At 38.4% G+C, this 14976-nt stretch overlaps 1 protein-coding gene across 2 annotated transcripts in view; it reads right to left on the reverse strand.

Moving 5' to 3' along the window:
* Positions 1 to 14976, reverse strand: part of LOC150079655 (medium-chain acyl-CoA ligase ACSF2, mitochondrial-like) — a 274679-nt gene that overhangs the window by 195325 nt on the left and 64378 nt on the right. For both annotated transcript variants that reach the window (XM_090382450.1, XM_090382451.1), the window contains exon 3: positions 8399 to 8527. In XM_090382450.1, the coding sequence (XP_090238576.1) occupies positions 8399 to 8527 (129 nt within the window). The remainder of the gene's footprint in view (positions 1 to 8398; positions 8528 to 14976) is intronic.

Here is a 14976-nt window from a genome sequence, read left to right on the forward strand (position 1 = left end):
TTTCACATAATTGGCAAATAATGAGCACTCTTAATAAATAAAGAGAGGAAAATTAGTCTGTAATTTCCACATTCTGTAAACAATTCATCAGACCAATCAAAATACTTTAATAATTGACTTATTGCAGCTCAACTAACTGAATAATATGGAAATACCAATTAGCACAATGGCATACAAATTAAAGTTAACAAATCTATTACAGTGATTCACTGTGGATGTTGGCATTTCTTTAATATGGTTTTGACACATTTGAACTGCATCATTTGCTATGTTAGAATTCCATAATAAAACTGATCTTTCAATGCTGTGTGTACAGAATACACTATATGACTGCTAGTATAAAATTTTTATTTAGTTTCTGCCACTTCGGTATAAAATTAAAAAAATAAAATAAATAAATAAAAATAAACTAAAGAATAACATTATGAACCACCTTTTTTGGAATACCCATGTGTTTACTTGTACCGCAATGACTCCCAGCAGTCTCTGAAATATCCTGCAACTTGTTTTCCAGGCTTCTGTTCATTCTGCTAGAAGCAGTGCAAGAATCATTTTCACCTCTGCCAGTGGCTACTGTTAATCTATTAGTCCTTGTATCCCCCCAAGCTAGCAGTTTTCCGACCCACCTAACACTGCCTCTATAGCATCAGCAAATATCCTTGCAGTGTTTCTATTTAAGTGTATCCCATCCCTGTAGAAGCAGTCTCTCTTGTTAACAAGTACAGACCAGGCTGAAAAAAATTCTACCCCTTGAGCCTTGCACAATCTTTCCAGGGCAGAATTGATCAACAAGGCTCTCATCATATACTCCCTCCTATCGTGTCTGGGCAGAATTGCAGACACTTTCAAATTCAACCTTAATTCACAGCTTTTTTTCAACAGTGACCTGTACTTGTTAAAATATGGGGGACTCCACTAATACATTAGTCCATGAAGAGCAGTGTCCACTGATTACCACTCTGTCTTCTCCACCTCAGCCATTTCTTAATCATACCAGCAATTTGCCCTTAATACCATACCATCCCAATTCGTGCAGAAGTGTTCCATGTGCAACAGTATCAAAAGCTATCCTGAAATCCAAGTATATGATATCAAAATTATTTTTTGCATACAGTTCCTTTGTGACCACATCAAATTGGTCAGTCACGACTTTCCTTTAACAAAACCATGCTGTGTCTGAACTGAAGTCTTGTCCGTTGATCCTGCAATGCTCAGTGACTCCGTTATTTTCACCGGAACAGAAGTTAAACTAACAGGTTTATAATTATTTGTGTCCCACTTTGATCTCTCTTTGTGTATTTAGGATATATTTGTACATCTCCAGTCCATGAGGACCTCCCCAGAATCCAAGAATACTCTCATAATTATGGCTAAGGGCTTGCTTACTTCCTTTGCTGCCTACTTTAAAATAACTGGATAGATCCCATCTTTCCCAGGTGTGTTTCTTATGTTTAACTACAATTTCTCCTCCACTTTTCTCTCAGTTATTACAAAATCATTTAGCTCCCTGTTAGAGTTTGATAAGCTTCTAGCCTCTGCTTCCCTACAGAATTCCTCATGTGTGAACGTAGATGCAAAATACTCATTCAGTCTGTCAGCTATCTGAGCTGCATCATCAACAGTCAAACCGTCAATATCAAGTGGACCAAACTGATTCGTTCCCTTTCTTCTAGAGTCAATATATGCAAAGAAGTCTTTGCTGTTTTTCTTTGCATCCTTTGCCAAAGATTTCTTGTAACCTGCATTTGCTTGCCTAATCATCCTTGTAACTTGATTACAGACTAGCTTATATCTACCATAGGAATCCATGTTGCCAGATAATTTATGTGCATCCCATGCAGTCTTCTTTCCTGACACGAGTCCCATTAGTTCATCTGACATCCATTTAGGCCTAAACCTTGAATATTATTTCTTAGTTGGTATGAAAAGCCTAGTAACTTACAAGATTAATTCCTTTAGCATTAGCATTAGTAGAGGCATTTGATGCAAGAAAGCAAGCTTATGCAGCATCAGCCAAAAAAAAAAAAAAAAAAACCTAATTCCACTTCACCCCTCTGTTCGTTCAAAATAGCTGTCCAGCTGAGCCTTAAACTTATTTAGGCTATCAACCTCCACTACAAGGGATGGAAGTCTGTTCCACCAACCAACCACCCGCTGGCTAAAGGCAAATTTCCGCACGTCTATCCTACACCTTTCTTTCCTCAATTTGAATTTATGCCCTCTCAGGTGATTATTCTGAGCTAGAGGAAGAATCCCATCAGCATTGAGCATGCTCAAACCATTCAAGGCTTTATACACCTCTATCAGATCACCTCGCTGGTGCCTAGTCTCCAGGCACTGTAATTTGCAAAACTTAAGCCTTTCTTCGTAAGAGCACCCCTTTGTTCCATTCACTAATCTTGTTGCCCTTCTCTGTACCCGTTCCAGCAGCTCTACATCCTTCTTGAAATGAAGCCTCCAGACCTGTATACAGTACTCTAGGTGTGGCCTGACCATTGCCTTATACAAGGGAATAATCACCTCCTTATCCCTGCTGGAAAAATTCCTGTATATCATTGACAATACTCCATGAGCTACTTTTGCAGCCCATCTGCACTGCTCAGAGAACTTCATATCTGCCTGCACAACCACCCCCAAGTCCCTTTCATTCTCTACCACTATCAGTGTAGTACCACAGAGTTGATACGTTGCTCTGGGGTTGCTGTTTCCCATGTGTAGTACTTTACATTTGTCAATGTTAAACTTCATTTGCCACCTCTCAGCCCATCTGCTCAACCTTTCCAGATCCTGTTGTAGCAGCATAGTGTCAGTAGTGTCCTTGACAACCCTGCCAACCTTTGTATCGTCTGCAAACTTGGACATTAAGCTTGATATACCATCATCAATATCATTTATAAATACAGAAAACAATAATGGACCCAACACTGAGCCCTGAGGGACTCCACTAATAACATTAGTCCACGATGAGCAGTGTCCATTGATTACCACTCTCTGTCTTCTCCCCCTCAACCACCCCTTCATCCATAGCAACAACTTGCCTCCAATGTCACACTGCTCCAATTTGTGTAGCAGTCTTCCATGTGCAACAGTATCAAAAGCCTTTCTAAGATCCAAGTATATAATATCAAAGCTATTCCCTGCATCCAGTTCTTTTGTGACTGCATCATAGTATCCAATCAAATTGGTCAGGCAAGACTTCCCCTTAACAAAACCATGCTATGTCTGAGCTATAACTGAAGTCTTGTCTAAATGATCCTGCAGTGCTTCTTTAACCAGTGCCTCCATTAATTTTCCTGGAACAGAAGTTAAGCTCACAGGTCTATAATTACTTGTGTCAGCCTTTGATCCTCCTTTGTGAATTGGGGTCACATTTGCACATTTCCAGTCTATGGGTACCTCCTCTGAGTCCAAGGAAGCTCTCATAATTATGGCTAAGGGTTTGCTTACTTCCTTTGCTGCCTCCTTTAATATAACTGGATAGATCCCATCCACCCCGTGTACCTTTCTTGTGTTTATCTTCAACAGTTTCTCCTCCACTTTACTCCTAGTTATTTCAAGATTCTGTAGCTTACTGCTATAGTTGAATGCACCTCTGGCATTCCCCTCCCTAAATAACTCCTCATGTGTGAATGTCGATGCAAAATATTCATTTAGTTTGTTAGCTACCTGAGCAGGATCATCAACAGTTGACCCATCAATATGAAGTGGACCAATCTGATTCATCCCCTTCCTTCTAGAGTTTGCATAAGTAAAGAACTCTTTGCTGTTTTTCTTTGCATCAATTGCCAAGGATTTCTCGTAATCTGCCTTCGCCTGCCTAACCTCCTTTGTAACTTGGTTGCATATCAACTTGTATCTATCATAGGCTTCTGTGTCATGTGTTAATTTGTAAGTATCCCATGCATTTTTCTTCTCTGCCATATGCCTCATTAGTTCATCTGACATCCATTTTGGCCTAAACCTTGAACAATATTTCTTAGTTGGTATGTAAAGCCTAGTAGCTTCCAAGATAAGTTCTTTGAATGCTTCCCATTTTGAATTTGCTGTTGGTAACATAATCAGTTGGTCCCACTGTATAGAATTTAAATACTGTCTCAGTCCATCGTAGTCTCCTTTACAGAAGCAATAACCCTTCCCTTTACCCCTAATGGTAGTTACCTCTTTGAGTAAATCCCACCTCAGCACACTGTGATCACTGCCACCCAGCGGTTCATTTATCTGCAGATTCTTAATGCATGAAGAATCACTGCTGATAATCAAATCAAGAGTATTACTCCCTCTAGTTGCCTCCCGAACATGCTGATGTAGAAAACAATCATCCAATAAATCCACAAAAGCCCTGCTAGTGTGTGAGTGACCAGCCCCCAAATTCCAGTCAATATCTGGGAAATTAAAATCTCCCATTATAAGACTCTCTGATTTACTGGCGCACTATTTCCCTGTACAGTTCATTATACTCATCAGAGTCATTAGGCCTATAGCACACTCCTACTCTCAATTTTGATCTCCCAATGCTTATGTCACACCAAACTGACTCAACACTGCACTGTCCAGCGATGTCGACTGGCTTCACTTCCTTGGTTTTTATGTGTTTCTTAACTAATAGCATAACCCCTCCCCCCTTCCTATCCTGTCTATCCTTTCTGTAGACGTTGTACTCCCTGAAATCCAGTTCTGCATCCCTTATATCTGTGTGACACCACGTCTCTGATATCCCAACAATATCTGCCTTTGATGTTTTGAGCAATACCTCAAATTCATCAAATTTATTTACTAAACTCCTAGCATTGGTGTACACGCAAGTATACCTGCACCTGTTTCTATTCTTAGCTACCCTAACACAACCCATGTGTTTACTTGTACCGCAATGGCTCCCAGCAGTCTCTGAAATATCATGCATCTTGTTTTTCAGGCTTCTGCTCATTCTAATAGAAGCAGTGCAAGAATCTCTTTCACCTCTGCCAGTGGCTATTATCAATCTATTGGTCTTTGTCTCCCCCCAAGCTAGCAGTTTTCCGACCCACCTAACACTGCCTCGATAGCATCAGCAAATATTCTTGCATCCTTTCTATTTAAGTGTATCCCATCCCTGTAGAAGCAATCTCTCCTGTTAACAAGTACAGTCCAGGCTGAAAAAAATTCTACTCCTTGAGCCTTGCATAATCTTTCCAGGGCCGAATTGATCGACAAGGCTCTCATCAGAATTTGCTGTTGGTAACATCATTAGTTGTTCCCACTGTATAGAGACCACTGTAAACTGTCTGAGACCACTGTAATCAACTTTATGAAAGCAAAAACCCTTCCCTTTACCACCGATGGTAGTTACATCTTTGAGTAAATATGACATCCGTACACTGTCATCATTGCTACCTAGTGGTTCCTTTATCTGCAGATTCTTAATGCATGAAGGATCACTGCTGATAATCAGATCAAGAGTATAGCCATTCCCTGACTTACATAAGGGTTGTGTTCCGCAGAACTCTATGTAAGTTGGAATTACCCTAATGCTTATGCAGCACTTGCAAATTTGATTGAATTTGATTGAACCAAAAAAGAAGTATTCGATAAACATGTAAATAGAATTATTTATTTAATTTTTTTATCTCATGCGCAAGGAAAAATTACAAAAGTGCCAAAAATTACAAAAATTTCAAAATTATATTTGTAATAAACTATATTACAAAAAGAGAGAGGACACAGGTATAATGTCAGCAAGTTTTTCCTTTCGAGCATCGTTGCCAGAATTAACTCTCCAGGTAATAAGCACACCGCTGCAGAAGTTGAGAGCTGTGGAAGTTAAGAAGGGGTTTTTTCCAATACATGACAAAATTTCTCTGCAGTTGCAGAATTGGCACTGGCAACTTCACTGAATACTTTAATGTTTTGGAAACCAGCACGATGCTTGAACCTATTAAACCACCCGTTGCATGCCATGAACATGGCTTGGGGTTTGCCACACTTATCCTTAATATCTTCATAAATACTTCTTGCTTTTTACTTGAATGGCCATTGGACTCAGGGGCACTCGCTTCTGAATCTTATTTTTGATCCATATTATTAATAGCTTTTCCACCTTCGATATAGTACCTGAAAGCTGTTTTGTGATTACTGTTGATCTTAAATGGGTTGATCCTTTAATGTGTTCTTTTATATGCACATTGTCCCTTAAAATAGTATTCACTGTTGAAGCAGCAAGACCTAATGCTGTGCAACAGATTACAAACTTTGTCCTGCTTCATACTTCTTAATTAATCATCTTCATTTCTAAATTGGTTTTGTTTCATTTCCTAGCACTGCCAGCACTTACACTTTCTATTGGTCCCTTTCCCTTCACCATTCTAATAAGTAAATAGGAATGAAGAGAAGATTCTGAAAATTTCTTTATGTTTTTTATATGATTGAAGATTTCAGTGAACTCATTTCACCATAATACGGTTATGTAAAAACCCACAGAACCCTCGAGTTTACTACCCATTTATAATAGATTGAGCTAACAGAAAAGCCTAATAAAGCAGATAGTGCAATTGTTTTTATTGTTTTATGGTAGTGACCTCCAGAAATGTGTTTTAGAAAAATATCACAAAGACGTTCAAAATTGATTCTTACAATGGAACATATGATAACGATGAAAGTGTAGTGCAATTTTCATTATAAAAATGACCTTTTAGAGAGATAAATAGCTTAGTTATATAGCAAAAATTTCAACTTCCAAGGTTGTGGACTGAATTACCAAAAAAAAAAAAAAAAAAAATGTGTTATCGGGCTCACATTATGATATTTTGACAATACCTCCATTTATTCCTACAGGATGCAAAATACATTTTCACAATTTTTTTATCAGCTGGCAAAAACTTACGTAAAGTCAAATTTCCATAAGTGGTGTATTACTCCTTCTGGTTGCCTCTCGAAGATGCTGTTGTAGAAAACAATCATCCAAAAAATCCAGAAGAGCCTTGCTAGTGTGCAAGTGAACAACCCACAAGTTCCAGTTAATATCTGGGAAGTTAAAATCCCCCATTATAAGACATTCTTATTTACTGGCCCAATCTATTTTTCTGTACAGTTGTTCATTGTACTCATCAGAGTCATTAGGCCAATAACATACTCCTACTCTCATTTTTGCTTTCCCAGTGCTTATGTCACACCAAACTGACCCAACATTGCACCATCCATCAATGTCAACTGTATATACTTCCTTGGTTTTATGTGTTTCTTAACTAACAGCATAACCTCTCTATCCTTTCTGTACACATTGTACTCCCCAAATTCCGATTCTGCATTCCTTATATCTGTGTGACATCACGCCTCTGATATCCCATCAATATCTGTGTGACATCACACCTCTGATATCCCATCAATATCTGCCTTTGATGTCTTTATCAGCACTTCAAATTCATTGAATTTATTTGCTATACTCCTAGCATTGGTTTACAAACAAGTATACATGCACATGTTCTTAATTACCCTAACACTGTCCATTTATTTACTTGTTTCATTATGACTCCCAGCAGTCCTTGAAATCCCCAGCCCCTTGCTTTACAGTCTGCTGCTCATTCCAATAGAAGCAGTGCAAGAATAACTGGTTTATAAATTTTATTTTACAAGTATTTATTCTTCCATATCGTATTATTCAATAATCCTGATGTTTTTAATGCTTATATCCATTATATTGTTGAAATAGTAGACAAAATTAACAAGAATATTGATTTGTTAGAATAGGCGCCAAGAAAAATAATGTGATTAGTCAAGGATACATAAGGCTATTCTTACCATAAAATATTTCAGTTCTTCAAACTGAAACTCTTGGTAACTAGACCCTTAAAGGAGACCTGATTGGAATAAAGTGATTAGTCAAGGACACATAAGGCTACTCTTACCATAAAATATTTCAGTTCTTCAAACTGAAATTCTTGGTAACTAGACCCTTAAAGGAGACCTGATTGGAATATTAAAAGCTTTAAATGAAATTGAATAAAACTAAATGGCAATGATATCTTTATTCTTTCTTGGGCAAGCCATACAGAGACAAATTGAAAATGGATTGCTGCAGGATAGATGTGTGAAAATCTGCTTTCAGCCAGAGTAACTGATTGTTGGAGACTCTTGTCTGGTGTTGCTGAAGTGGAAAGGTTAAATAAATTTAAGGAGGCATTAGACAAATTATTAGATGGATAGACAGATTATCTAGGTGTTTATTATTTTTTTTTCTGCTGATACTATATAAGTTTGTTTGTTTGCAAAATCACACTGCACAATTTTATACTATTACTTATCTTTCTTTCAAAAAAAAATTGAATGATGTGCAAAGTATCCATACATTTGCAGGCATAATTTTTGGTAAGAAAAAATTGCATGACAAAAGAAAGGGAAAAAGAAATCCTAATATTTTAGCACTTACAAGAATCATTCCTATTTTTGCAACTGCATATTGAAATACTATCCATTCATAACAATTAGGGCTCCAAATAGCTACTTTATTTCCTGGTTTTGATCCTAATGCCAAAAGCCCAGCTGCCAGTTTCAACACCTATAAAAATTAATTGTAAAAGTGTTATAATACTTGTGCTGATTATGCAAACTAAAATGAATATAATTATGCAAAGTTTTAATTTATAAGGAAATGACCCTGTTAGCAAAATTTGCAGTGGGGAGAGAGAGAGAGAGAGAGAGAGAGAGAGAGAGAGAGAGAGAGAGAGAGAGAGAGTGTGTGTGTGTTTTTGTCATTCAGAATTAGCAAATCAAAAACTTAAAATACCAAAAATGTATGTCTATTTCATCAACTCAATTTATTACATAAAATCAAAGTCAAACTGACTCGAAACACCTCCCATACTGGAACCCATGCTTTGCATTAAGTCATAAGCTTAATGATATGTCATATCAAACAATGATACACTTATTAAACTGTTTTCATTTTTTAAGCCACACAAACAAAACTGGCTCTGATCACTTATTTAGCCTGCCTAGTGATTTTTATGTTGAAAACCATTTTTTTTAACTTCTTCAAAAATAAATAATTCTAATTCTAAGTTAAAAATTTTTTTAACTTAATTACATAAAAAATTAATTTGATTACATACAGGATCACGAAGCAAGGCATACTGCTTGTTAACTCAGTGTTGATAGGGGCCTATATGAGAACTTGAAGGACAGAGAAGATGCCCTCAAAGGATTTAAATTAATGGGCCCATCAGGCTCTCAGCTGCATACATCAATGCTAGAGCTTGCACTTGAACATCACGCAACACAGCGGCAACCCCCAAGGAAGAAGGCGTTGGTCCCACAGGAACTAGTTGTTGTTAGTGACTCTATTGTCAGGGAAATGGGCAATATATTGTGCAAAAAGGATAGATGAAACAGGACCAAGATATGTATGCCAGGGGAAAAGGTTGATGACGTAGAGCAGATATCATCTTTTAAGGGTACATGTTGGCATTAATGATATTAAGAGTAAAAGACCGGCGGAATTACTTAACAAGTACAGGTCAACGTTGAAAGAAAGCAGTCAGTTAGGGGTGAATTTGAAAGTGTCTGTAATTCTGCACAGACATGATAGGAGGGAGTATGATGAGAGCCTTGTCAATCAATTCAGCCCTGGAAAGATTGTGCGAGGCTCAAGGGGTAGAATTGTTTTCAGCCTGGTCTGTGCTTGTTAACAGGAGAGACTGCTTCTACAGGGATGGAATACACTTAAATAGAAATGTGCGAGGCAGTGTTAGGTGGGTCGGAAAACTGCTAGCTTGGGAAGATACACGGACTATGAGATTAACAGTAGCCACTAGCAGAGGTGAAAGTGATTCTTGCACTGCTTCTATTGGAATGAGCAGGAGCCTGGAAAACAAGGTGCAGGGGATTTCAGAGACTGCTGACAGTAATTGCGGAACAAGTAAACACACGGGTTGTGTTAGGGTAGCTAAGAATAGGAACAGGCGCATGTATACTTGCATGAACACCAATGCTAGGAGTTTGGTAAATAAATTTGGTGAATTAGAGGTTTTTTGTTAAAACATCAAAGGCAGATATTGTTGGGATATCAGAGTAGTAGTGTCACTGATATAAGGGATTCAGAAATGGAATATGGGGAGTGCAATGTGTACAGAAAGGATAGATGGGATGGGCAGGGAGGAGAGGTTATGCTATTAGTTAACAAACGCATAAAATCTAAGGAAGTGTATCCAATTGAATGGGTGGAAAGTGCAATGTTGAGTCTGTTTGGTGGAACACTGTGAAAGCAAAATTCAAAGTAGGAGTGTGCTATAAGCCTAATAACTCTGTGAGTATAATAAACAACTGCACAGAGAAATAGAGTGGGCCAGTAAATCAGATTATCTTATAATGGGGGATTTTAATTTCCCAGCTATTGACTGGAATTTGTAGGTTGGTCACTCACACACTACCAAGGCTTTTGTGGATTTATTGGATGATTGTTTTCTACAGCAGCATGTTCGGGAGGCAACTAGAGGGAGTAATACTCTTAATCTGGTTATCAGTAGTGATTCTTCATGCATTAAGAATGTGCAGATAAAGGAACCACTAGGTGGCAGTGATCACAGTGTGCTCAAGTGGGATTTACTCAAAGAGGTAACTACCATCAGGGAAAAAGGGAAGAGTTTTTGCTTACGTAAAACTACAGTGGTCCGAGACAGTATTTAAATTCTATATGGTGGGACCAAAAGCAAATTCAAAATGGGAAGCATTCAGAAAATTAATCTTGGAGGCTACTACGCTTTTCATACTAACCAAGAAATATTTTCAAGGTTTAGGCCTAAATGGATGTCAGATGAACTAATGAGACATGTGACAGAGAAGAAAAATGCATGGGATACATATAAATTAACAGGTGACATGGAAGTCTATGGTAAATATAAGTTGGTCTGTAACCAAGTCACAAAGGACGATAGGCAAGCAAAAGAAGATTATGAAAAATCTTTGGACAAGGACACAAAGAAAAACAGCAAAGAGTTCTTTACTTATGTTAACTCTAGAAGAAGGGAATGAAATGGATTGGTCAACTTGATATTGATGGTTCAAATGTTGATGATCTTGCTCAAGTAGCTAACAAACTAAATGAGTGTTTTGCATCTACATTCACAAAGGAGGAGTTATTCAGGGAGGGGAATGCCAGAGCTGTATTAAACTCTGGCATTGAGCTAGATGATTTTGTAATACCTGAGAGCAAAGTGGAGGGAAAAATGTTGAAGATAAACATAAGAAAGGCACCTGGGGTGGATGGGAGCTATCCAGTTATATTAAAGGAGGCAGAAAATGAAGTAAGCAAACCCTTAAACATAATTATGAGAGCTTCCTTGGACTCGCGGGGAGGTACCCATGAACTGGAGATGGGCAAATGTGACCCCAATTCACAAATCAGGATCAAAAAGTGACACAAGTAATTACAAACCTGTTAGTTTAATTTCTGTTTCAGTGAAATTAATGGGGGCACAGGTTAAAGAAGCACTGCAGGATCATCTAGCATTAGCATTAGCATTAGTAGAGGCATATGATGCAAGAAACCAAGCTTATGTAGCATCAGCCAAAAAAATAAAAATATACTTCCACTTCACCCCTCTGTTCATTCGAAGTACCTGTCCAGCTGAGCCTTAAATTTATTTACGCTACCAACTTCCACAACAAGAGATGGAAGTCTGTTCCACCAACCAACTACCCGCTGGCTGAAGGAAAATTTCCGCACATCTATCCTACATCTGTCTTTCCTCGATTTGAATTTATGCCCTCTCAGGTGATTATTTTGAGCAATAGGCAGAATCCCATCAAAATTGAGCATGCTCAAACCATTCAAGGCTTTATACACCTCTATCAGATCAACTCGCCAGTGCCTAGTCTCCAGACACTGTAATTTGCAAAACTTAAGCCTTTCTTCGTAAGAGCAGCCCTTCGTTCCATTCACTAATCGGGTTGCCCTTCTCTGTACTTGTTCCAGCAGCTCTACATCCATCTTGAAATGAGGCCTCCAGATTTGTATACAGTACTCAAGGTTTGGCCTGACCATTGCCTTATACAAGGGAATAATCACCTCCTTTATCCCTGCTAGAAAAATTCCTGTATATCATTGATAAGACACATTGAGCTACTCTTGCAGCCCGTCTGCACTGCTCAGAGAACTTCATATCTGCCTGCACAATTACCCCCAGGTTCTTTTCATTCTCTACCACTGCCAGTGTAGTACCACAGAGTTGATACGTTGCTCTGGGGTTGCTGTTTCCCATATGTAGTATTTTACATTTGTCAATGTTAAACTTTATTTGCCATCTCTCAGCCCATCAGACATTAAGCTTGATATACCATCATCAATATTATTTATAAATACAGAAAACAATAATGGACCCAACACTGAACCCTGAGGGACTCCACTAATAACATTAGTCCACGATGAGCAGTGTCCATTGATTACCACTCTCTGTCTTCTCCCCCTCAACCACCCCTTTATCCATAGCAGCAATTTGCCTCCAGTGCCACACTGCTTCAATTTCTGCAGCAGTCTTTCATGTACAACAGCATCAAAAGCCTTTCTAAGATCCAAGTATATGATATCAAAGTTATTCCCTGCATCGAGTTCTTTTGTGACTGCATCATAGTATCCAATCAAATTGGTCCGACAAGACTTCCCCTTAACAAAACCATGCTGTGTCCGAAGTATAACTGAAGTCTTGTCTAGATGATCCTGCAGTGCTTCTTTAACCAGTGCCTCCATTAATTTTCCTGGAACAGAAGTTACACTCACAGGTCTATAATTACTTGTGTCAGCCTGTGATCCTCCTTTGTGAATTGGGGTCACATTTGCACATCTCCAGTCTCTGGGTGCCTCTCCTTAGTCCAAGGAAGCTCTCATAATTATGGCTAAGGGTTTGCTTACTTCCTTTGCTGCCTCCTTTAATATAACTGGATAGATCCCATGCACCCCAGGTGCCTTTCTTGTGTTTATCTTCAACAATTTCTCCTCCACTTTACTCTCAGTTATTACAAGATTATCTAGCTTACTGCCAGAGTTGAATACACTTCTGGCATTCCCCTCCCTGAATAACTCTTCATGTGTGAATGTCGATGCAAAATATTAATTTTGTTTGTTAGCTACCTGAGCAGGATCATCAACAGTTAAACCATCGATATCAAGTGGACCAATCTGATTCATCCCCTTCCTTCTACAGTTTACATAAGTAAAGAACTCTTTACTGTTTTTCTTTGCATCCCTTGCCAAAGATTTCTCGTAATCTGCCTTCGCCTGCCTAACCTCCTTTGTAACTTGGTTACAGACCAGCTTATATCTAACATAGGCTTCTGTGTCACATGTTAATTTATATGTATCCCATGTATTTTTCTTTTCTGCCATATGTCTCATTAGTTCATCTGACATCCATTTAAGCCTAAACCTTAGCTCGGACACAGAATGGTTTTGTTAAGGGGGAGTCTCGTCTGACCAATTTGATTGGATAAATAATTTTGATATATGATAACAAAATTATTTAATATATATATATAATCAATGGACACTGCTGTTCGTGGACTAATGCTTTTAGTGGAGTCCCCCAGGGTTCAGTGTTGGGTCCATTGTTGTTTTCTGTATTTATTAATGATATTGATGATGGTATATTAGGCTTAATGTCTATTTTTACAGACGATATGAAGGTTGGTAGGGTTGTTAATGATACTAATGACAGTATGCTACTGCAACAGATCTAGAAAAGTAGAGCAAATGCTGAGAGGTGGCAACTGAAGTTTAACATTGACAAATGTTTTTTTTTTTTTTTTTTTGATTTGGTAGTTGTTGGCGCATCGGCTTCTGTGGCCATATTGCACCTCCCAAGGTTTTTGCAGTACTTTGATCCAAGCCCGAGGCAGGAATCGAACCCGCGACCTTTGGGTTGCCGGGCAGGTACTTTACCCACTCGGCTAGCCCGGTCAGCCTTGACAAATGTAAAGTACTGCATATAGGAAGCAGTAACCCCAGAGTATTAACGTATCAACTGCGTGGTACTACACTGACGGTGGTAAAGAACAAAAAGGGCCTGGGGGTAATTGTGCAGTCAAATTTGAAGTTTTCTGTGCTTTTATATACAGGAATTTTTCAATGATATACAGAAATTTTTTAGCAGGGATAAGGAGCTGATAATCCCCATATATAACGCAATGGTCAGGCCACACCTTCAGTACTGTATACAGGTCTGGAGGCCCCATTTTAAGAAGGATGTACAGCTGTTGAAACGAATACAGAGAATGTCAACAAGATTAGTGAATGGAACAAAGGGTTGCTCTTTCAATGAAAGGCTAATCCTTTGCAAATTACAGTGTCTGGAGACTAAGCATCTCCAAGGTGATCTGATTGAAGTGAATAAGGCCTTGAATGGTTTGAGGATGCTGAATGCTGATGGGATTCTTCCTCTTTTTCAGAATTATCGCCTGAGAGGGCATAAATTCAAATTGATGAAAGGCAGTTGTGGGACAGATGTGTGGAAGTTTTCCTTTAGCCAGTGAGTGGTTGATTGCTGGAACAAACTTTCATATGTTGTTGTAGAAGTTGATAGCTTAAAGAGATTCAAGGCAGAACTAGACAAACATTTGGAGTGAGTGGATGGGTGAAATGAGATGGTTTTTTTTTTTTTTTTTTTTGGGTGAGGCTGTTTATGCTTGCTTTCTTGCATCATATGCCTTTACTAATGCCAATAACCCACTTATTAAACTGTTTTCATTTTTCGAGCTATACAAAGAACACTGGCTCTGATCACCTATTCAGCTTGCCTAGTGATTTTTCTGTTGAAAACCATTTTTTTTAACCTCTCCCCACCTTTTTTGGTGGGAAGAGGTTAAAAAAAAATAATCTGATTACATACAAGTTCATGGAGCAAGGCATACTGCTTGCTAGTTAGCAGCATTTTTCTACTACAGAAAACTGAAAGTAAGAGAGGCCATCTTGGATAGTAGCTATTCAAAATTGCTACTGCTTTAGTGTTATTGTCATAT

This window comes from Mastigoproctus giganteus, chromosome 10 (assembly GCF_048544385.1).
Source record: "Mastigoproctus giganteus isolate SK-2022 chromosome 10, ASM4854438v1, whole genome shotgun sequence".
Classification (NCBI taxonomy): Eukaryota; Metazoa; Arthropoda; class Arachnida; order Uropygi; family Thelyphonidae; genus Mastigoproctus; species Mastigoproctus giganteus.